Below are 25,376 nucleotides of genomic sequence, written 5' to 3'. Positions count from 1 at the left end.
AATAAATGTCAAACCTCAGATATAAATCTCACAAGAATATTCATTTATGGGTTTAATATATACCCAAAAAGGTATTTATGACACTGTGTGTCGTATTTATGGTTAGGTGTGTAATTTAAGAATGATAACTTATGACTGTATTGTACTATCACATATCTTGTTCATTTATTTTATAGGCAGTTTCCTTAACTAAATTAAATACTGAAAAGCCAGGCTATTGTCTCTAACAATGTCTCAGAGTCTCATTAGTACATTAGTATTTTTGTTTACGGCTGTAAGTCACCCTGGATAAGGGCATCTGCTAAGAAATAAATAATAATAATAACTAAAGGATCCAAGTGATTCAGCATCAACAACATGACTAGGTAACCATTCCATAGCCTCATGTAACACTTTACATTTGTTGACATTAAATTTAATTTGCCAGTTCTATCTAAAACTAAACAGTAGTGGTTTACAGCTTTAATTTATTATTCAAGTTTTCATTAACATGGCTATCCCTAACTTAAGTATGTCAGGGACAATCATCCCCACCACAGATGTAAATTCGAAAAAGTATGCAACAGTACACTACCAGGATTTACAACCACAGTATGTACATTTGTTGAAGAGACAGATGGAAAATTGCAAGGAATTAACCACATAACTTAAAAAACTCACTGTCAACCCTGTTTTTTCTCTGTAGTCTCAGTGGCTGGGGCACCAACAGAGCACTGATGAATTGTGTGACATTATAACCCTGCCTGGACTTATCCCCCAATAATCCCCAAAATGTACTGGTGTCTACAACATCAAAACCTATATCTTACATGCAAAAGTGTTAAATGGAGAAAATACGAGGCAGGCTGACAAAAAACCTGGTAGACAGGAAAATGAAGTGTAGTCACACTATGCAGACTTTCCTATATACAGATCACACTAGTTACTGGTTAACAGGGTTATTCTGCTCTTTGCAGTGCAAGGTACCACCCAGCTACAAATGTAACCTGAAATACAAACACTCATCCATTGTGTGTAAACCCTTTTTTTATATATCAAGAAATTCGTGTCATCGAACAACACCTTAGCACAACTGCACTGCTCTCATTAAAACAGTTTGTGTAGGAGTTTAATTAGAAGTTAAATGACTTTATAAGGCAGTGACCAACTTCTCACACACAAACAGTAGTAGCTATGAATACAGTACAACAAAATTATATATGTACTAAGTGAAAGGGTTAGTAACCTAATTTATGTGTGGTCTTTACCTTAATTTTCCAGTGAAAGTAGTATAAATGTAAACTTGAGAAGTGGAACTTACATTTAAGTAAGGACTTGCTACTTTACCATTAAACCACTGAAATAACAACAGTCAGTTAATAACAATTTCAGTACAATTATTCTTTGCCATAAGCCAATCCTTCCCACTCTAGCTGACCTAACAGCAGGTAGATACCAGTGTGACTTCAGCAGATCATCAGTGATCCAAACCCATCCATGGAACTTTTTAAAATGTTTCCCTTTCCAGCTTTTGACTGACCTCTGTATTGAAGATCCTGGCGAAGGTGCACGGCACCGAAATGTTGATTTGACTTGTTTACTTTTTAATCTTGATGTTGCACAAATAAAAGATACAAATATCCTGGACAGATCTGATAGGGTCTATTATAATGATCTAAATAGTGGTGGAATTATTTTGTTTTAACATGCCTTTCTCAAAATGTGCTGTCAACAGGCACTTTTCCAGACAGTTTCTCAGAAAGGTAGGTTGGTACTGTTAATGTGTTATGGTTAAACTCATGGGCTTAAATGTGTCAGTAAAAAAGATAGCCCCTAGAAAGAAGATATTATAAACCATACGTTTGGAAATAAAATGTTTGCTACCACCATTGGGGCAACGCAACTCTGTGGCCTTGCCTACTATACAAGCTCTGACATTTGCCAGATATAACTACTCGCTATAAAGATTCTGGGAATGGCTGCTTACTCCACTTAGCTTATACATATGAATGACACCAAAGGTAGCTCTTCTCTGTGTCGATTTCATTCTCAACATGGAGATTCTGTTCTCGTCGGTACTTGGTTCCTGTACTCATGATTTTCCACCTATGGCATAACAAAAAATTGCGTTCTTTCCCAATATAACCAAATATGCTACAGGTTTCAATCGTCAACTTAAAAGACAGTTTTCAATGACAAATAGTTTCATATCCTTTAACAATTGGAGCACCTTGCAGACTGCTGTGTAATTCGTTTACAGAAATACTGGTATTGTGAACTCAAAACTCTTATTAATCATTTTGTAATCAGAGCTTTCTAACATTTAGGCTATGCTGTTTATAATCTGGAAGGAAAAGTAGGTCTATTCTAAAGGCGAATACATTTTATATGACACTCATTTGACTGAATTTTATGTCATAAAAAATAATTGTGGAATACTGAGATACATTATATTGCTAAGAATATTGCGTATCAATTAAAATAAGCTACAAACCTTTCTAGTCACAAAATACCAGAAATGTTAAGATTTACACTTTGATTTAAATTGACTTCTCTACATCCACCTCATCCAGAACTATGAAACACTCAATAGTGCTGAATTAAGAAATACTAAAATTGAATTAAAAGCATTCAGACTATAAGTAATTTTCAATGTCTATAGTCGAAACATTTGTCATTTCATTTTCTTTCTTTTAGTGCTACATCCAGCTCACCTATCGGAAGGGACAAACTCTGTACTGCCTACCTGGTACTGCCTTGTGAAAAGTAGATTACAATAATAGATTACAATAAAGCCCAAGGGATCGTTTACAGCCCAGCCCCACCCATGACATTGTGTGAAGGGTGTCTTACTGTTGTAAGAGGCGTTGTCAGTGATATCTGTTATAACACTTTACACACAGCATACATTTATTGAGAATCACAAAAACAAAAGATTGTACTACAGTTAAACATAATAAAGTGTTCTGTGCACTGGAGGACATCTATACACAGGAAAAGATGTACTGGCATTTCTACTGTGACTTCTCACAGAAATGTAATGGTTCATTTCTCGTAAGTGATGTATAATTGTTAGTGTTACTACTGTCCTGCATTTCAAATGTACTTTTGTCTGTGATATTTCTATTTTTCTCCATGTTTTTATGGGATTTTTATTTATAAAATACCATACAACAAAGCGTCAAGATTCAACGACACAACAGGTGAGAAGGGCCTCGTGCACAGTTTGACTCGCATGTTCCAAAGCGCTAGCAAATCAACTGCTAGAGCAACTCAGACATTTCAGAATATGCTCTGTTAGAACACTTCCATACAAGAAGCATACGAGCAGCCATGAAGGCTTCAGCAAATATAGCAGTCCTCGTGATTCAAAATGATATTTTATTGGAATACAGGGGACTTGGGGGGAAAAAAAGGAGGACAGGAGTTGCTCAATACAACATATACTCTGCTCAAATAGTATTTCTTACACAAAACACTATACCTTCTGCATTGAGATGAACTGTCTCCATGGGGCCAATGAAGGCATACCGCATTCCCAGTCCTTCTGACATCACAAGATCAACATCCGCAACTGACAGAACTCCATCCTGTAGGGAACAATAATGAGCATATGCAGTTTTTTTTTCATTATATCGTGTATGAAGATGTATGAAAATGACACTACCCTCTAACAAATACTGTGCCAGTATTGGGATATTTGGTATTGCATTATGGGAAAATGTGCATGTCTGTGAAAACTGAGTGTTACCCCTTAAAACAAGTAAGAAATTAACATTCACTCACAAATTCACATTTTTAAAATTGGTTTAGTTTTAAAAATGTGTGGTTCTTGTCTTTACCAGGTTTAAGAAATTATGATTTTCATGAAAACATAATTTACAGTAGTATAGGTATCTGATATTTAGTTTAGCCCTGAGAGGGCTGAGAGACCAGTCACAGTACTTTATTTGTCCTAGTTGGTTAGTTTAGAGTAAGGGCTGCAAGAAGCTGGTTGTGCTCTCAGTCCTGCACTGACATAGCTCTTGCTTGGGTGTTGATTAATTTAATTATTTTGTCAAGAATTTTTGTTAAAAAAAACTGCTATCTCTGTCTCCTGCGTCTTCTAATCCCGCCGCTAGCCAGCTTTGACCACACGGCTACACTTCCACAGTATCAGTAACCATTTTACTTTAGGTCCTCTACCCATTGCTGGATATTTATAAGGGCAAATGTAATTCATGGAAATAATCTTTATTAACTTGATAATATATAACTTTTATGATTCAATATTAATTAAAGAAATTAACAAACTCTATAAAATATATATTTTTTAGAAATCCTTCAGAATTGCTAAATAATTACTGCAAAACACTAGCATACATTGAAGAGAATAAACAACTGAAGAGAAAGAAACAAGTCAATCTATTGCAGTGTTCAAGGCTTACTATCACAACTTACCATGCTCTTGTATAGCAATGCATATTTTCAACAGCTTGGCCCATGTCTTGCATTAGCATTTCTTTGTAACCATGGGTGCCACTTACACTTAACACATAGACTAATATATGCAAACAAGGAATGATCCTTTTTAACACAAAACACTGTGCAGCCCATATTGTGGTAAGCATCCTATCAACATGTTTGTACAGTGGAAGGATATTTCAAATTTCTATCAATAATGGTTACACAAGTTTGTTTCTGACAGTCACAATATTTAATTTGTCCTACAACATTTTTGTTTTTAAATGGCAGTTCAGCTTTAAGTAATTTTTACAGTTTTAGATGTTTCTGTTATTTCTTACAAAAGTAACTTTTGAGCTTGATTGTCAATAGTGTCAATAGTGCCAAATGACTTTGGAAACGAAAGCAGAGACCAATCATTTCAAAAGCCGGAACCAACCTCAGAATGTGGCTTTTTTAACAGTTAAATGAAGAAACACAGTATAAGGCTGTTCCTTTCAGGCAGTTTTCATTGACAGTTTGAGTAAATCCCAAGATATTGGATTACCTAAATCTGGCTATTATAAATCAACAAAATAATAGGAAGGCAGTATTCATTAGACTGCAAGAGTAATTTCCTCTCAAATTACTACAAGTTCAAATTACTTGATGGCTGTGTGGTTGAAATCAAAGCATGCTAAATACAAATCAAGAATCAATGTTTCCTTTGTTGTTTATTTCAGGAACAGCAGTCCAGTTATCTCTGGCCAGGTTTAACAGAATGAATACGTTACACATCAAAAGACGCTTTTCAACAGCATGGCATTCAAAAGGGAGGTCTGTTCTCAGCTGCTCTGCTTTCCAGAACTGGCCCTGATTCAAGGGCTCAAAAGACTGAAGCTGCTTCATGATCTGTGTAACAATGATTACAACTCCTGCTTGCACACACAATCATTCTCTACCTCACTGTATCTTATCTGCACGCTGGCTTTTCATAAATTAGAGCTAATGTTAAGGGGAAGAAACTTCAAAATAACAAAAATCGTGAATGTTCAATTACTGAAAATAATTAACAGTAATAATGATTACCTGGGTAATATAAGAAGGGATCCAATTATCTAAGTCCCTTATGCTAGGGTCATCACAAAGTGCTCGACAGTAAAAAATAAAATACAAATTTTAAAATCTTAATCATAAAGTTTATATTCACCTCAGGTCATAGATGAGAAGAGTTTGGTTTTCTTAACCTAGCACCCAGCGGTCATTAGTCCTTATTACAAAACCATATCACAATTCAGTACAAGTGTCTGTCTTTGCTTGAGAGAGGCCCATGACTGACTGTCTGGGGTGTGCATGTCAGAACTGAAGTGTGCTTGCAGAGCTATGATAAGAAGATCTCATGCTGTGAAATGTAAGACATTTTGTGGCAGGGAGAGCAATACAATATTTCAGACCCCTTACCAAATGATCTTCAATGAGAAAGCAGTCGCAATACAATGTTTTATATGTGTAGTAAGAGGCAAAGGGCAGCTTCAGTGGTAGGAGCCATTTGTGGAAGTGTGTGTCCTACAGTGAAAACAACAGTATGAACCACTGGAAACCGGCAATCCATTCCAGTGCAAAAGTGACATATCAGTTTTAGGGTCAGTAATATTTATTCCAAATTCAAATGGCCATTGCTAGAAATGTCTGAAAATGGTTCTACCATTTTTCAATCAGGGTAATATACTTTTATAATGCTACTCCAATTATATTTCATGCCAGCTTCTGGAGTGGCACCTTTTCAAGGATTAAAGGTTGCTACGTTCATTTTACTTTTGACTTATAAAGCACTTAATGTTATGGCACCAGATTATATAAATGAGCTCCATATGATTTAAGATCAGCTGGTGCAGGCCTGCTGTGCCTCCCACAGGTATAGAAAGGAAGGGAGAGAGAGCTTTCAGTTACTGTGGAATGCATTGCCACCTCATATCAGAAGTGCTACATCAGTTAATGGTATTAAGTCAAAAGTAAAAACATACTTTTATAGGTTAGCTTTTTTAAATTAACTTTTAAACTGTTTTAGAATGTGTCCCTGTGACAGGGATGGCAGAGTGGTGACGTCAGGCCAGATACAGGAAGAAAAACAAACAGGCAAGTACTGTGGTGAAAAGGCGCTTATGCCGTTTTATTTTAACAAACACAAATAAAATAAAAAGTTTAACAAAAACAAACTGCTCACAGAGCAAAAATAAAAGTCAAACAAAAACATATCTCGAACACTAAACAATACGATCAGGCTGGGCAGTAGCCTTCACTGATCCTACTTATTTTTATCTTTATTTTTACCCTCCTCTCTCGCTCTCGTTCACTCCTCCGGACACCCACCCTGAGTGCAGAGAGCTGCAGGCTTTTACTTACTTTTAACTTAGGGGTTAACTATCAATTATCTCATTACCCCTCAGCCACAATCTGCACAAGGTTTTTAATTACTACTGGCAGAGGACGAGCTGCCGACCTCGCCTCTGCCAGAACACATTTAAATACTGTGAGGAAGTAGCAGTGGCGCCTTTAAGGAATGGCGTCACTGGGGAAGAAACTACACAACCCATAGTCCCCAGTGGTGATTAAGAAGGTAGGGTTAGAGGATTTAAAAGGAAGCGGGGCAGAACAAAGGGGGCGATTGTGGGGAACTCTGGTCGGTTGTCCTGCCTGCTCAAGCGTCCAACGACTATTCCAGTGAGGAAGAGGATTTAGTAAGTGCGTCAAATCTAAATTTTAGCGATTGTGGGAAAGTCTAGCATAGAGCGTTTTACCTCTTGGCGAGGCAGACTTTTGTTTTGAATTGTTTGGTTTTGTTTGATATTTTGGGGTTAAAAAAATATTTCACGGTGTTTACACTGTTTGGTCTTCAGCTGCAGGAGCAGCTATACTTTGACCGAGTGTGTTGTTTATATGAGCAGGACTTGCTACAAATACTACATGTTCTTCAGCTGCAGGAGCAGCAACACTTTGACCGAGTGTATTGTTTATATAAGCAGGACTTGCTACAAATATTATGTGATCTTCAGTTGCAGGAGCAGCAATATTTTGATTGAGTGTGTTGCGGGACTTATTAAAAGCACTGCACAGTTACAGATGCAGGTGCAGCGACTGTGCACCAAGAAACGAGTCACGGAACCAGGTTTGGCTCATACAGTTTGGATACAGGTGGCCGGAGTAACGGTACAAGTCTAAGAAGGAGGGGTACATAGGGAGGAAAACCATAAAGCACAGAATCAGGTTGTGAGAACAATCTTTATTATTGCTGGTTCCTTCTGGCCTGCCCTTGCTGTCTTTCAGGCAGCCTAGGATAGAGGACGTACTGTTCCAGGCTCGCTCCACCAGGGGGAGTCCAACCTTTACTCACCTGTGTTCCAGGCTCACTCCACCAGAGGGAGCCCAACCTGTACTCACCGGTGTTCCAGGCTCACTCCACCAGAGAGAGCCTATCCGACACTTACCTGTGGTCCTGGCTCATTCCGCCAGAGGGAGTCCAACTTACGCTCGCCGTAGCACAGAGAGGGAAGAAGAAGTGAGATAGTTAGTGGCCCGTACAGGGCAAATGAACGCAAGAGAATATATGTTTGATTGTAAATATTGTAAATAAAAGTATTCACCTGAATCAGTGACGTGTTCACTCCAAGTTTGTGAAGGAAGTTACCAGTGCCCAGCAACACCACACTACCACTCTTTTACAATACAAATAACAAAAACGCACGGCTACGTCGTCATAAATATACATAAATAAATCATAATACTAATCATTATAATAATAATAATAATAATAATAATAATAATAATAATAATAATAATAATAATAATAATAATATGTGATAGAGAGAGAAAGGATCGATGCTGTAAATCTCCCTCCTGATTAGAAAGGGCGCTGTGTAAGGGGGAAGGTACGCTGCCTCCTAGATCTACCATCTCGGTGGTAGGTGGAAACCGGAAGGTGACCATATTAGGAGGGGCGGGTAGCTGCAGGTACTAGGACGATTCCATTGCAGTCAGCTGCGGGGCAGCCCTCTATTGGAGAAACCATGGCAACACGTTGACTGCAGGGAGGAGTTTGCTGGGTACAAAGAGGAAGCAGCTACGTCAGTTCCACCTCTTGCGCTGAGAAACTGAGCCACCAGCCGGAGCGTTGTGTTTTTTGGATTACGTGTTGTTTGTTGTGTGTTTTCAGAGGTGGAGTAGGAGCGCGGGACTGCAGCCACGGAACCAGTTCCAGATCACAGAGCACTACCTTCCCTTCACCAACATCAGCACACCCCGTGTGGATTACAAAGCACTTTCATGCACAGGACACTCGGGATTTCATTGTGGACACTTTCTGTTTGTTTTTGTATTTTTGTTTGTCAGCCAGCTGTGTTCCCCCCAATACCCTCGCAGGTAAAGGGGAGGTTTATTTTAATAAACACCGTCGTTTTTGTGGGAGAAATACTGTTTCAGGACTGTTATTTATTCACACACCACCCGCATCCGTCACATAATAATACAAAACAAATATAGTTATGTACAGGGCTCCTGGCCCTGTTACATACCCCCCTCCCCTTGGCCCCAACAGCCACCTCCCCCCTTAGTCCCAAAGTCCCGGAAGAGGGGAAGCAAGTGGTCCATGGGGGCGGCCACGGTGGGAGGTCCTCCTTCTCCCGTTGTTTTTTTTTCTATTACATTATACCACGAAACTTTCTTTATTTTTGATCTTGCTTTCTCTTCACTCTGTTTCTGTATTCTGTATTTTATTGTGACTTTCTTTTCTTTTGTCTTTTCACTGGAGCCATGGCAAAGTGGTATTAGTAAACATCAGGATCCCATTGCTCAAAGAAGGAGCCGCCATCCCGGCGGTGCAGGACCGAGCGATTCGGTCTCCGAGCTGGATAGCTCGGCTCCTTCCCGAGGTAACCTGTAAACAAACGAACGAACAAATGAACGAACGAATGAACTTGAACTGACGGAAAGAAGCATACAAAGTGAAGGTGTTAGAAAGGAAAGGTTTTTTGGCCGGGGGTCCCCTCTGACTCGTGGAGAGAACCTTCCTTCTCGGAGGATGGGGTGGTCCGGCCGACCCAAGGTTGGGTAGTGACACTTCACTTTCCCCCAAAAAGAAGGACTTCTTTTTCCAGCAGGGTCCCCATAAATGAGCCACCACCACTATGGGGTAGATTTCTAGTAGGGCAGAAGATTTCAGTTGAGGAGGGAGAGTTTTTATTTCCTGAGGCCATGAGTTAGAAAACCATTGCTGAGAGAAGAACCCGCCGCATCGGTGTGCACAGATAGGTCGTGCTGGGTTGAGATGAAGTCGTCATAAAAAAGAGATAAACCGTTCCAGTGTTGTAACAGAGAGGACCACATCTGGATATCTTTCCTTGCCTCTGCTGAAATGTTAATGAAAGAGTTGAATTTTTTTTACTCTGGCAGAGAGAGCAAGAAGATGAGAAATGAATGTCCTGCCCTGCGGAATGATACGAATAGCAAAGTTGAAGTGACGTGGAAGTGGAACGCCACCTGATTTAAAGAGGGTTTTGAGATTTGTGATTGCTTGAGCTGGGGGATCCGAGGGTGGCTAAACCAGAAGAAAATCGTCAAGGAGATGGAGAAGGAAAGGGATGTGGTGAATATTAACAGAATCCAGCATAAAGCTTCAGAAAGATCTTGGGGCTGCTGCAGCAGCCAAAAGTCAGCTGGGTGGAAAAATAGAATATTTATTATATCCCGAAGAGGTGATGGAGGAAGGGGGGATGGGCATGACTTTAAATGCATCTGAAATATCTGCTTTGACTAACCAGGATCCTCGGCCAGCAGATTCGATTGATGTGATGGCATCGGAGATGGTGACATAGTGGAGGGAGAGTGGATCTAAAGGGGTTCGAGAGTTAATGCTGCTGAAAAGGCTGTCATGAGGAGCTGATAGATCAATGATGAGACTTTTTTTCATCATCCTGGTAGCTATGCCTATGGGGTTAATCGGAAACAGAGGAAATGGGGGGGCTGAGAAGGGGCCAACCATAAATCCCTTAGATACTTCTGAGTTGATGGGAGTTTTAACTATTTGAGGTTCTTTGACAGCTGATTGTAAATTTTTGCAGTGTAGTGATGAAGAAGGGATATGTTCGATTCCTGCAGAAAAACCATTAGAAAGGCCGTTGGTGAGATAGTTGACAAAAATACGGTCTGGGTGACTTTGCAATAAATTATTCAGTGTAGGGATATATATATATATATAGGTGTGAAGAGGAGAGAGTCATTTGGAAGCTCATGGGCAGATGGACCGAGAGTGGGCGTCGCCACAGAAACTGCACAAATGAATGTATCTACAATGATCCAGAGAGCAGTATTTCTCATTGAAGTTATTGCAGAGCTATCTACCACCAGAAAATGTAATTACACGTCCGTATTTATCTTTACTGTGAGAAGATTCTGGTGGAGTTGAAGAATGAATAGGGTTAACTGATGAAAGACGGTCTTTAAAGCAAGGTGGAGTTGGCATGGAAAATGGCTTGTCTGAGGCGGAGGATGAAGCGTGGGAAGAAGCTGCTTTCGGGCAGTGGGAGGTTGACTGTGCAGTGGATGCACACACACCACAAGCATTTGCTCTAAGTCCACTGAAAATTCTATTGAAAAGATTTGTATCAGATTGGGACCAGTCAATGATGATATTATCCATGGCGAGAAATGCGGCTGCTTTAGCTGAAAATGATTTGTGGTATTCGTAAAACATTGTCCCTCTGTACCTGACAGACAGCTGTATTATATTGAACATATAGGAGTCCAGTTCTTGCCAATGGTTGGGATATGATTCACACAGTACATCTCTATACACAGAGAAGGCCAGCACAAATTCTCCCAGTGTAAGATTTTTAAGAAGCCTAGGCTCCCTGGATTTCAGTGTTACAGAAAGATCCTTGCAGTCGACGACTCTGTGATCTAAAAATTCCAAAGTGGTAATAAGAATAGAAACTAAATGAACATCTTTACCTTCAATGATACTGCGTCTCAGTTGAGGAGACAGGGAGTGCCTGTGAACAGATGAAGCGGAGGTGGAGCCAGCACGAGAAGCAAAAGCCAAGCTGTAGACTGGCAGGTCGACTGCGGGGGCGGGAGTTGCTGGAACTGTGGAAGTGACGGATGCAGTAGAGCTTGCAGTGGCTGCTGGAGTAATGACAGAAATGGTGGCGGAAGGGACGGACAAATTAGCTTCCACATGAGAAACTCGCCTGTCCAAATTTCCCAGGCTGGTGCTGAAATCTGAAATGGCATCGACGACAGGTTGAATGAGTTATTTAATGTCCTTGAGAATTTCCTGATCGTAGAGCGGATCTTGGACGACTGGTGGCTGAGGAGCTGGAGTGATTGACGCTGCTGGCTGCTGAGGATTTGAGCTGGTTGATGGGGCGACTTGCTGCAAGGATGCACAGGGGTGTGGATTCCTGGAACGCTGAGCTGCGGGTTGAGGAGTAAAGATAGGTTCGACTGAAATGCTGTTGCAGTATAGAATAAACATTTGCGGTCGCTCTCTGCTGGAATCAGAAAACCTCTTTTAAAAAGAGTTTTCAGGAGTTTATCAACTGACCAGTCTTTAAAATACAGCCGAGCTGGAGAGGATTCCCAAGGTTGATGGCGCTTGCTTCTCCATGGCTGGGCTGCAGAAGATGGGTTAGCAGCGGCTGGAGCAGCGGATGGTACAGCTGGAGGATCCGAGAAGAGAGGTATAGGTCCGGGGGTGGAAAGCTGGGGAGAACACCTTCATCTTCCAGATGGAACACGGACAGAACTTACAGATGTACCAGCCTGTGGAATAAACTCTTCCAAGCCTTCCGACTCCGATGAGAAGAAAATAAAACCAAAAGAAAATAATAAAACTGGGCACCAGTGCAGTGTTGCAAATAAAACTTCTGTCTCCTGTGTGTGTCAGTGAATTGCCCACCACCCTTCCACACACACCCATGTGTGTTAACCAAACCAAATCACAAGCCCCACACAGATCCGCACACTGAAAAAAAGAAAGCGCTCCAACGCCAAGTCAAGTGAAAACCAACAGGTCAGTTTTATTTACATAACAGGCTAAGACAGATGACAAACTGTGCAGAAAGAAATAAACAACTCAGACATTCAAGAACTTTTCAGTAGTTTTAAGTTGTTTCTTATTTGTTTTACAATTGCAATTGGTTGATTATGCCACTTTGGAGTAAATAGCTTTGAGAATCCAGCGTATTGAGATCTCCCTGCTTTGTCCTAAAAACTAACCTCACAAGACTTTTCTGTTTCTTTAATATAATTTGTTAACTAGTCTGAATCATTTTCTTCTCTAGATCATTATGTGTATTCAGTCATGTTTAAGAAACATTGGCTTGCACACATAATTTGTTTGTAGATAGAAAGAGCCTACATTGTTTTTAGGTGTTAATGATATAAAACCTGTTTCTTCATTTTGGAGAAATGCCCAAATGATTCAAAAAAGGAGAATTTAGGCTTTGCAAACAGCTCTTGGCGTATCCTGGAACACAAGGAGCATGTCAACTTTATCTGTTTTTACCTTTAACTGTGACTGTTGTTTTTTAACCTTTGTAGTGTAACATTCTGTCAGGGATTTGTCTTTAGTTGGCTTCCTGGTGAAGTTGGTATTATACTGAAATGCTGATTGGAACTTTGATGTCTGGATAAACAGGTTTGTTGTTGGAATGTATTTATGACACACGGATGGAGGCTGGGTGTGGTGGCTCCCTCACTGTCCCCAAGCTATACATGTTTTGAGAATTATTATTATTATTATTTTTTTGTTTATATCCCAATATTTCTTCTCAGCTGGTTCAGACAGTACAGGGTGGCAGAGTTCTTGCTTACCACTGACTTTTGTGGCATAGTTTTGGCTTCCTCTGTATCTGCTTTAATCGTTACAATAACACATCTTCCACTGAACAAGTTTGTTAGCTTAATGTTACATACCATGGAATGTCACATATGTGCAAAAGGTTGCAAGTATGTCAGAAAAGAAGTCATCCAGAAAGTCATCCGTCTTTCGGATGAGACGTAAAAACCGAGGTCCTACTGTAAATCTCTGTAAGTCGCTGTGGATACACGCGTCTGCTAAATGACTAATGAATGAATGAATGAATGAATGTGTGGCTGTATTGGTGGGAATGCACACAGTTATATTGCTGTTCATTTTAAACAAGTAGGCCAGACTTATTATTTGTGTTCTACAAGGGTTTTGAACTTTCAAATGAATGGATATTGGGTCTAGATGGAATAATTTAGGTAGTTCCTAATTTTACAGTGTTTAAGAACAATGTTCAACAGAAGGTGATTTAGGGCCGGACCAAATCAAACCCCGATTGCTAGTTTCCACATCGCATTTTCTTTATCCCAAAACCAAAACCAGCCATTTCCAATCCGTGAAAGGGGCGGAGAGAAGTTTTGCAGAAGTAGGAGGGACCGCCGAAAGCAACATGAAAACAGCTGTTGACCAATCCCCAGCCAATATCTGTGACCTTTTGAAGGGGCGGAAAAAAGGCGGTAACATAAGAAAAGACAGGTGAAGACAGCCCGGGCAGAAAAAAAATTAAAATAAAAATCTGAGTTGTACTACTGTTTCGTTTGAATATCAGTGAATGCTATTAAATACAACTACGACTAGTAATACCAATAAAAATGTTTATTAATAATAATAATAATAATAAAATCTGCTTTTATTTTTATTGTGTAAAATATTGAAAAATACAGGTGAGAGTTTGAAAGAAAAAAAACACACACACACACTTGTCAATTACCTTGTTTCCACAATGTCTGCAGCATCGTGCTGCTTTGTTCTGTCCCTGTTATGAAAGTGTGCCACATAATGTTTTCATGATTTTTGTAAAAATCCATACCGTGCCCTGGCTTGTGTCAGGACCGTGCAATGCCAGCATCCTCATACCTGACTGGCATGGTGCTGCCCAGAGCCCTGTTGTGCACATAACACTGTCACCAGGATCAGTACCGGTACAAATTATACAATAAGAAGTCGAATGAAATGCTATTCAGTGCCGTGAAAAAAAAAAAAAAAAGTTGATTGCAGATTATTTTATTAAACGGACAGAGTTGGGTAGTTGTATTTTAATATTATTATTATTATTATTATTATTATTATTTCTTCTGTCAAAACCAAAGCAAATTTAAAAACTTCATCTTGATGCTCCTGAGATGACAGTTAGGCTACCATTATAGGTATTATGTAACTTTGTTATCTACACAGATTTATACGTTTCGAGGGGACCACTTGGCATGCTGACACGGTACAGCCAAAATAAAATTTGTGCTCCCTTGTACTGGAACGGTGGGCTTGCCAAGAATTTGGGCTTCGTAACGTTTCTGTGTAGGCCAACACGTTGAAGTACTTTACGAGAGTAACCAAATGTTTAAAACTAAAAGTTAATATCTTTAAAGCGGTTAAAACATTCATACGTTCATGGACCATGGACTTAAAAATAAAAATGTACCGTAGACCTAGCTTACTACAAAGAAATAAAAATATATTGTAACACAACCTTACTACTTTTGGTTCGTTGCCCCTTTAAAAGTACAGACCCAGGACACAGAAATTGATTTTTAAAACGCTGACGCGCTATTTTTAATAAACAAACAAACAAAAACAAAAATAAACACCTAGCTCTAATGAGCACTAACTAAACACAATGCAGGTCCCTGACTAACACGCAGGATGGCTAAGCCGTTTACCTGACAAATAACAAAATAAATCATACAGGTTTCAGAAATAAACCACACCAGCTTTAACACTACCTTTTCTTTCTTTTACGGTTGAACACAATTTCAGACCGGGCTCTTCACTCTTCAGCAGCCCCAAACAGACTGGCTGCTTTCTTTAAATACCCTGCACCTTGCTCTAATTGACAATGATAGCCAGGTGCAGGGGATCATTACTAATAAAACAATTAACAAATTAAATTAAACAATTAACCCAATGAAGGCTTTTCAGCCTGTGAACTTCTGGTAGATGTAGTCCTTTTTCCCCCAGGACTACACTCTCACAATATATATCTAAAAAGCTTTACCATCACTGAAAGAGACACTGCTCCACATAAAGCTCTCCGTGAGTAGAAAAGAGTTTATTTATACGTATTGCTTTATTAAACATTTAACTCGATCTGTGGCAAACAAAAAAAAAGCTAAAGAAGAAAATGGTCTTGTGCGTGTTTCGTTTAAGGGTGCAACAAACACAACATATATTATGATAATAATAGGAATAATACATATTTGATACTATAAATTATTAATTTTAAATTATTCAGTGTTGTATGCAAGTGTTCGATATATGAGGTCAGTGGAGCGCTGTGGCGGAGTGTCCCGCCCCTATTTATTATTATTTGTATTTTTGTTTGCGGCACGGTTAAAAGCGCTGTGTCTTTTATTATTTATATTTAAAAATCTCGTGAGGATGCATGGCTGATCAGGTACTGATTATTTAACTAGCTGACAGTCCAAACCAAACCATACCAAACGCGTGCAGACTGTGGCCGAGGGGTAATGAGATAATTAACAACTAGTTAACCCCTCGGCCACAGTATAAGAACCTGCAGCTGTCCGTTCTGCGAGGTTGGAGTGTAGAGAGGAGAGTACGGGAGAGCGGAGAGAGAGAGAGAGAGAGTGAGGAGATAAAGAACAATTGCTATATTTAAAAATATACTTGTTTGTCTGCCTGATTCGTTTGGCCCTCGTGCCCTTTGTTTTGTTGTTTTGTTTAAATCTTCCATTTTGTTTTGTTTATTAATAAATCCACGCTGAATGCAGTAGCATTCAGCTTCACCCGCCCATCCATTGTTTTGGTTTCAGTTACTTCCTGGTCCGTGACGTCACCACTGCCAGCCAGCCTGTCACAAGCTTCTTGAGGCATGTACTGGTTTTTGCAAATATCAGGATGTTTATTGTTATATTTTTTTTTACTATTTGCTTAATACGCGATAGCTTTTGACAACTTCGAAGTTCACTATAAAATCCGGTCCTGTGAAAGTCTTGCGATGTGATTTATAGCTGGAATTGAGTAGATTTGGTTGGACGATAGCAAACCACTTCCCCTTCTCAACCCACTTGTAGTCAACAAGCGACAGCTGCTTTTTGAAGAGCAAAAAGGGCTTGTTTTGGTTCTGCGAGATTTCGTTTGGAATTTTTCTTGTGTTTTATTACAGCGAATGCTTTCGCATCCTCGTTCCCTAGTTTTTTTTTTTTTTTTAAATAGTCACACTGTGGTTACTTGTTTAAAACTGTGTGTTCTCTTAACACGTGAAAATCTGCTTTTAGTCATTTGGGACATCATTGAAAAACAGGGTGCTAACATTACAAAAACCTATAATCTTCATTTCCTCAGCCAATCAGGTTAGTAAGCAACATGGAAAGTATTTAATTAAGACAATTCATATTAAGAGGGACTTTTGAAGTGATCTACAAGGACAACAGGATCACAAGAAAAAACTGTTTGTGCATACTTAAGGTAGGTTATATAACTGAGAACCTCCACGTTGAGCACACATTTAGAACTTGAAAAACTACACCCTGAACATACTCGAGGGAATCCTAGCTACAGTCAAAGTAACTCTCGGTATTTTTTATTTTAAAAAGGAGCAGTACCTGCTGATCTCAGGAATGATTTGCACTTGGTCAGAGCAACCAGAAGAGGAGGCCAGCTGTAAACAGTGTACCCACCCTGAACAAGAATGTTCACCACTGAATGACAAACTACTAAAGGAGAATCTGCATAGAAAATAACTAGCAAAAATCACTTCTATGTAATTCAACCTTGGGTTAGCACTACATGTTTAATATTTAACTTTTAAACACTCATAAGATGTTCAGTAGTAACAAAAAAAAAACAACAACATTATTTTAAAATAAAATGTCTTTGACTAATTACATTCCCTCACCACAACAATTTCCCACAATAGCTCAGGAGAATTGAAGGTCAGTGGACGCCTTCTGATCCCACAACCAAGCCTTTTTATACCAAGGATGTCAACCGGCCTCTGGAGGACAAAGACCAGCCTTGCAGGTGACTGCTTGAGCTCACCAAGAACAACAAGGAAAAACAATCCCTGCCGGTTTCGCCTACCTAACCCGCAGGAGCACCAGAGCCAATGAGACGCTCCCTTTGGAATCCCCAATGAAGACCTACAGGATTTTTTTTTTCCCATCTTCACACTTCGCTCTACATTCACCCCAAAAACACACAGGCCTTATTGTACAAATAAAAACAAGTTTAGGCAAAGTATATATGTGTTTTAAATCAAACGCTTGGCTTTTCTGCTAATGCAGTGATGTGAAATAATGCAGGTCAAAAAGCAATTTTTTATTTGAATCCATCTCCCAAATTTCTTTTGACTACTTTTTCAGTTTATTTTATTATTTCAGAATGTAGCACTATTGAGTTTATAGTTAAATGTTTAATAGTTATGGATGATTCTAGTACTTCTGAATTTCTGACATTTTTCAATTGCTCTGTTGTATTTTATACCTTGCTATTCTCTGTTTTATATAGTTTAAATCAAATACATTGTGCTAAACCCATTGTCAGGCTGATGTAACAAAACGCTTTAAAAGGTTTTAAAGATCATTGGAAAAAATAAGATAAACGGTCAAGGTTCACATAAGCTGAACTCAAAAACATCACGTACCATTGTGAAACTGACATTCATGAGATTAAAGTCTATCAGTGCTTAATTATTACATGTATTGTACATGAAGTTCAGGCATTATCACCCAGACGCAGAGTAGATTCTAATCAACAGTGTTCTGAAATAACTGTAATCAAGAATACTGCTGACAAGTTCAGAGGTCCTCAACTCATACACTGCACTGCAACATAGAAACAATAACACAGGTTAGGGACAATAAAGTTCAACATACTAGGATTTTCTCATATGGACAAATATTACTGTTAACATAGCTTTTTAAATCTCTATTTACAATTGTTTGCGTTGCAAATGAAAAAAAAATATTTTAACAAAATGTAATTTACTTTGAAAGCGGCCTCTTGGCATTCTGCTGTCATCAGCTTGCAGACTGAAAACTTGAGCCCTTTTCACAAACTTTAAGGGCTGTTTTAAGGAATGTTTTATTAAGGACTTTTTAAAAGCCAGATTTGATTAATTAATCAAGTTTGAAGTTCATTCCACTGTTTTATTTTGTCCAAATTTTTTTATGAACTCAAATTTATACTTTGAGTCTGACTAAATAATTACAGCCAGTACATCCAGAATAGTCTTGTTACCTAGACTTATATGGATATTTTAATGCCATGCTGGGTATCATTTTGTTCTGGAGAACGTGTGCTAGCAAAATTAGTTTTGAGGTTTTATAAATACAGTGGTTTGCAGAAGTATTCACCCCCTACCAATAATGTCACATTTTGTTGAATTACAAATAATTTATGAAGTTTTTCAAACAAACTTTTTTATTCAAAGCTGTAGTGGTTAAACTGAACACTATTATATGAGGAGGAGGTTAAACGTCAGCAAAAGTTGCAAAGAAAATGAAATTTACTGGTTGCATAAGTATTCAGCCCCTTAAGTCAGTACTTGGTAGAAGCACCTTTTGCAAGCAATTACTACTATGAGTCTTTTTGGATAGGTCTCTACTAGCTTTGCACAGTAAGATGGTGAAATTTTGCCCATTCTTCACGGGAAAATTGCTCCAGTTCTGATAAGTTTGTTGGGGATCATCGATGGGCTGCAATCTTCCAAGTCTCACCATAAATTCTCGATTGGATTCAAGTCAAGACTTTGACTGGGCCATCAAGAACATTAATTCTCTTCTTGTTCAACCACTCCAATGTGGCTTTGGCTTTGTGCTTCAGGTCATTGTCCTGCTGAAATGTGAATTTCCTCCCGTTTCAGAGTCTTGGCTGACTCAAACAGGTTTTCCTCAAGGATTCGCCTGTACTTTGCACAATCTATTCTCTGCCACCACCATGCTTGACAGTTGGAATGGTGTTGACTGGGTGATGTGCAGTGTTGGGCTTGCGTCAGACGTAACGCTTGGAATTTAGACCGAAAAGTTCAATTTTTGTCTCGTCTGACCACAAAACCTTTTTCCACATGTCTGCAGTATCATCTACATGCTTTTTCGCAAACTCCATACGTGCTTTAAGATGAGGCTTTTTGAGTAATGACTCAAGGTCAGAGTGACATCCCAAACCAGTTTCCTGCTTGCCCGGCTGCTCAGTTTGGGAGGGCGGTCTGATCTGAGTAGTGTCTGGGTGGTATGATGCATCTTCCACTTCTTAATGATGGACTTCACTGTGCTGAGAGGGATAATCAGCGCCTATGAAATGTTCTTGTGCTCTTCTCCTGCTCTGTGGCTCTCTATCACTTAATCCCTGATTTGTTTCGAAAGCTCCTTGATTACCATGGTTGCTTTGTTGGATCACTATGTGAGTTGCAGCTTGAAAGTCTTTTTTATCTTATAACTGAGGGAAATTATCTACAAGTTAAACCACTTTGAGTACACACAGGCTGAAACCATTTTACTAATTTTGTGACCTTTCAAACAAATCATTTGTACCTGAGCTGATTTAGGGCTGCAGTAGCAAAGGGGGTGAATACTTATGCAACTGAGATTAATCTGTTTTTCCCTGTAAATCTTACTTATTTATATTCTATATGCATTTTTTAACTTTATCAATGTGGAGTAGTTTGTGTATATTGTACATGTAAAGTCTGATTTGAAAGCGTCATGGAGTACGCTCAGGTGCCAACAAAATGTGAAAACTTTGCAGGAGGGTGAATACTTCTGAAAACCACTGTACATACAGCTATGGCCAAAACTTTTGCATCACCCTATAGAATTAACTAATTTTGCTTCATAAAGTCGAATTAAACCTGTTGAAAAATGTTCTGTTAACATATTAAATTAAATACAATTTTATAGTTTTCCATACACAACGAAAAACTGGCAAAAATTGAAAAATGTGACATTTCAAAATCTAACATGAAATACTGTACTACTATTATGGCTAAATAAATTATGTTAAAGAAATAATCTAAATTATGTTAATTTTTATATTGTGGCAATCCCAGGGGTGAGGTAATCAATGGGAGGTATGTGCGGGCAGACATTTTATTGGGGTTGTGTCCTCACACAAAATGGCCGAACACTGAACACAAAATGGCCGACAGTCACAAAATGGCCGACAGGGAAAACTACCCGGAGACAGGTGTCTTGGGAGGAATGTGATGAGGTGCTAATGGATTGTTAACGGGTCATTGATACGGCAATCAATCCCCAGCCACCTGTATTTAAAGGACAGCTAAAACCTCATTAAGTGTGTGTGTGTTTGGAGGTGAGACAGCTTTTGCTGGGTCGGTTTAAGAGAAGGAGAGATTATTGAACAAAGAAACTATTGAATACCTGTGCATGACTTGGACTGTTTGGACTACACTGCCGGCGGTGAGACCCTGTTTGTATGATAACCTGCTTTGTGTACTGAACTTTGCGACCCAACTCAACAACCCATCTGCCTGGGACCAGGGAGACAATAAACCAACAGGCACTGTCCTGATTAACTGTGATACCGTTGTGTTTTGTTTCTGACCGAAGTGTGCTTAAGTTAGACTTTACAGATCAATACTTTGTCACTATATATATATATATATATATATATATATATATATATATATATATATTGTAACAAAGCTCGACCCACTCGGGTTCGTGGCCCCTTTTCAAAATACGACCCAGGACACTGAAATGAATTTTCTTGCGTGTTTGCGCTAATTTTTAATAAACACAAAAATAAAACAAAATAGAAAACAAACACCTAGCTCTGTACGAGCACTAACTAAACCACAGGAACACCCTGACTACCAGTGGGACAGCTAGGCTGTTTCCCCACTACACAATAAACAACACCACACAGGTTTAATACAACACACTTTTACCTTACGACTGCTGGGAAGCAGAGTACCTCTTCCTGCCTCCTACTCAGCAGCCTAGAGCAGACTGACTGTTCTCCTTATAAACCCTGCACCTGGCTCTAATTTACAATCATAGCCAGGTGCAGGTGATAATTAACAATAAAACAATTAACAGAAAACCATTAACCCAGACAAATGTGCATTCCGCACATGTTTTTACTGCAGAGAGGTTTTAACCCCCTCCCTGCTGTCTCACAATATATATATATATATATATATATATATATATATATATACAGACGTGCTCAAATTTGTTGGTACCCTTACAGCTCATTGAAATAATGCTTCATTCCTCCTGAAAAGTAATGAAATTAAAAGCTATTTTATCATGTATACTTGCATGCCTTTGGTATGTCATAGAATAAAGCAAAGAAGCTGTAAAAAGAGATAAATTATTGCTTAATCTACAAAGATATTCTAAAATGGCCTGGACACATTTGTTGGTACCCCTTAGAAAAGATAATAAATAATTGGATTATAGTGATATTTCAAACTAATTCGTTTCTTTAATTAGTATCACACATGTCTCCAATCTTGTAATCAGTCATTCAGCCTATTTAAATGGAGAAAAGTAGTCATTGTGCTGTTTGGTATCATTGTGTGCACCACACTGAACATGGACCAGAGAAAGCAAAGGCGAGAGTTGTCTGAGGAGATCAGAAAGAAAATAATAGACAAGCATGGTAAAGGTAAAGGCTACAAGACCATCTCCAAGCAGCTTGATGTTCCTGTGACAACAGTTGCAAATATTATTAAGACGTTTAAGGTCCATGGAACTGTAGCCAACCTCCCTGGGCACGGCCGCAAGAGGAAAATCAACCCCAGATTGAACAGAAGGATGGTGCGAATGGTAGAAAAAGAACCAAGGATAACTGCCAAAGAGATACAAGCTGAACTCCAAGGTGAAGGTACGTCAGTTTCTGATCGCATCATCCGTCGCTTTTTGAGCGAAAGTGGGCTCCATGGAAGAAGACCCAGGAGGACTCCACTTTTGACAGAAAAACATAAAAAAGCCAGACTGGAATTTGCTAAAATGCATATTGACAAGCCACAATCCTTCTGGGAGAATGCCCTTTGGACAGATGAGTCAAAACTGGAGCTTTTTGGCAAGTCACATCGGCTCTATGTTCACAGACAAAAAAATGAAGCTTTCAAAGAAAAGAACACCATACCTACAGTGAAACATGGAGGAGGCTCGGTTATGTTTTGGGGCTGCTTTGCTGCGCCTGGCACAGGGTGCCTTGAATCTGTGCAGGGAACAATGAAATCTCAAGACTATCAAGGCATTCTGGAGCGAAACGTACTGCCCAGTGTCAGAAAGCTCTGTCTCAGTCGCAGGTCATGGGTCCTCCAACAGGATAATGACCCAAAACACACAGCTAAAAGCACTCAAGAATGGATAAGAACAAAACATTGGACTATTCTGAAGTGGCCTTCTATGAGTCCTGATCTGAATCCTATCGAACATCTATGGAAAGAGCTGAAACTTGCAGTCTGGAGAAGGCACCCATCAAACCTGAGACAGCTGGAGCAGTTTGCTCAGGAAGAGTGGGCCAAACTACCTGTTAACAGGTGCAGAAGTCTCATTGAGAGCTACAGAAAACGTTTGATTGCAGTGATTGCCTCTAAAGGTTGTGCAACAAAATATTAGGTTAGCGGTCCCATCATTTTTGTCCATGCCATTTTCATTTGTTTTATTATTTACAATATTATGTTGAATAAAAAATCAAAAGCAAAGTCTGATTTCTATTAAATATGGAATAAACAATGGTGGGTGCCAATTACTTTTGTCAGTTTCAAGTTATTTCAGAGAAAATTGTGCATTCTTCGTTTATTGTGGAGGGGTACCAACAAATTTGAGCACGTCTGTGTATATATATATATATATATATATATATATATATATATATATATATATATACTGAGTGTACAAAACATTAGGAGCACCTTCCTAATATTGAGTTGCACCCCCTTTTGCCCTCAGAACAGCCTCAATTCGTCGGGGCATGGACTCTACAAGGTGTCGAAAGCGTTCCACAGGGATGCTGGCCCATGTTGACTCCAATGCTTCCCACAGTTGTGTCAAATTGGCTGGTAGTGGATCTCTACTCCGAATAGCTCATTCCATCTCATCCCACAGATGCTCAATTGGATTGAGATCTGGTGACTGGGCAGGCCACTGCAGTAAGCTGAATTCACTGTCATGTTTGTGGAACCATTCCTGGACAATCCTAGCCAATGGAGACAATGGGGCATTATCCTGCTGAAAAAATCCATAAGCAGATGGATACACTGCTGCCATGAAGGGATGCACCTGATTGACAATGATGTTCAGATATCCTGTGGCATTCAAACATTGCTCCACTTTTATCAAGGGGCCCAATGTGTGCCATGAAAACACACCCCACACCATCACACCACCAGCCTGCAATGCTGACACGCTGTATGATGGATGCATGTACTCATGCGGTTTTCTCCATACCCTAGTCCTCCCATCAGCGTGAAACAGCAGGAACCGGGATTCATCAGACCAGGCAATGTTTTTCCAATCCTCCAGTGTCCAGTGTTTTCGTTCCTTAGCCCACTGCAACCGCAGTTTCTTGTGTTTTACTGAAAGAAGTGGAACTTTTTTAGGTCGTCGGCTGCCATACCCCATTCGTGTCAAGGTACGACGAGTTGTGCATTCTTTTATGGGTCTTTTGGCACCAATGTTGTACTGGACTGTCAGTTGACTAACTGTAGCTTGTCTGTTGCTCTGCACAATTCGTGTCAGCCTCCTTTGGCCTCTTTCATCAATGAGCCGTTTTCTACCACTGGCCTGCCGTTGGCTGGATGTCCTTTGGGTGGTGGACCATCCTTGATACACATGGGAAACTGTTGAGCGTGAAAAACCCAGCAGCATTGCAGTTCTTGACACACTCAAACCGGCGCGCCTGGCACCTACTACCATACCCCGTTCAAAGGCACTTACTGTAAATCTTTTGTCTTGCACATTTACCCTCTGAATGGCACACATACACAATCCATGTCTCAATTGTGTCAAGGCTTAAAAATCATTCTTTAACCTCTCTCCCCTTCATCTACACTGATTGAAGTGGATTTAACAGGTTACATCAATAAGGGATCATAGCTTTCACCTGGATTCACCTCGTCAGTCTATTTCATGGAAAGAGCAGGTGTTCCTAATGTTTTGTACACTCAGTGTATATGTATTTATCCTTTTTTTTTAAATTATGCCTCAATCCTAAAATTCTAGGTGATGCAAGCACACATTCTTCAGAACAAAAGGATACCCAGCATGGCAATATATATTATAAAACAGCTTTCTCATAATTATTCGTAAGTTTGACATGTTAGAAAGTAAACAGAATCGTACAGATGTCAAATCCATCTCCTTGGATGTCTTTTCTTTAAAATCACAACATTTCGATCTGGACGGCCACAGCAAGAACATCATTCAAGCCTTGGCTTTAGTACTGAATGCGTTGTTGCGTTGAACCTTTACTATGCAGGGATTGTCTACGAGAAAAAACCAAACAGGCTTAGGTTTTGAAGTTGTCTGTTCAATAAGTATTCACATCAGTGTGTATTAAAATGCAGTAAGCAGTTTTGTTAGTGTTTACTATGATTGGCTCCCAGCAAGCAAGCAAGCTGGGAGCATGTGTTCATCTTCGCCCCTCCCGAGTCAGCGCAGGGGTGGTAGTGGTGAGCTGAGCTAAACAAAATAATTGGACACTACTAAATTGGGGAAGAAACAACAAAAAAACTAATTGGTGACTACTAAATTTCAAATGTACACAATAATGAGTGGAAAACATACAAGAATTATTTTTACATTTTTGTAGTTTTCCTTTTCAGAAAAACAATACATTCAAGCTGCAGTATGTTATTAAATAAATAAGTAAACCAATTTCCATATCTACAAAGTAAATGAACAATTCATTCAGCAGTAAGAAGTATTTCTAGCCAATTAGTAGCCAATTAGTAGCC

At 39.4% G+C, this 25,376-nt stretch overlaps 1 protein-coding gene across 1 annotated transcript in view; it reads right to left on the bottom strand.

The window, feature by feature from the left end:
- The window catches only part of cryl1 (crystallin, lambda 1), a 117,262-nt gene that overhangs the window by 5,414 nt on the left and 86,472 nt on the right, over positions 1-25,376 (bottom strand). The window contains exon 7 of the mRNA XM_059029654.1: positions 3,464-3,569. Within this exon, the coding sequence (XP_058885637.1) occupies positions 3,464-3,569 (106 nt within the window). The remainder of the gene's footprint in view (positions 1-3,463; positions 3,570-25,376) is intronic.

The sequence above is a fragment of the Acipenser ruthenus genome, chromosome 8 (assembly GCF_902713425.1).
Source record: "Acipenser ruthenus chromosome 8, fAciRut3.2 maternal haplotype, whole genome shotgun sequence".
In the NCBI taxonomy this organism is placed as follows: domain Eukaryota; kingdom Metazoa; phylum Chordata; class Actinopteri; order Acipenseriformes; family Acipenseridae; genus Acipenser; species Acipenser ruthenus.
Note: the sequence above shows the minus strand (reverse complement) of the source record. Positions and strands in the feature narration are given on the sequence as shown.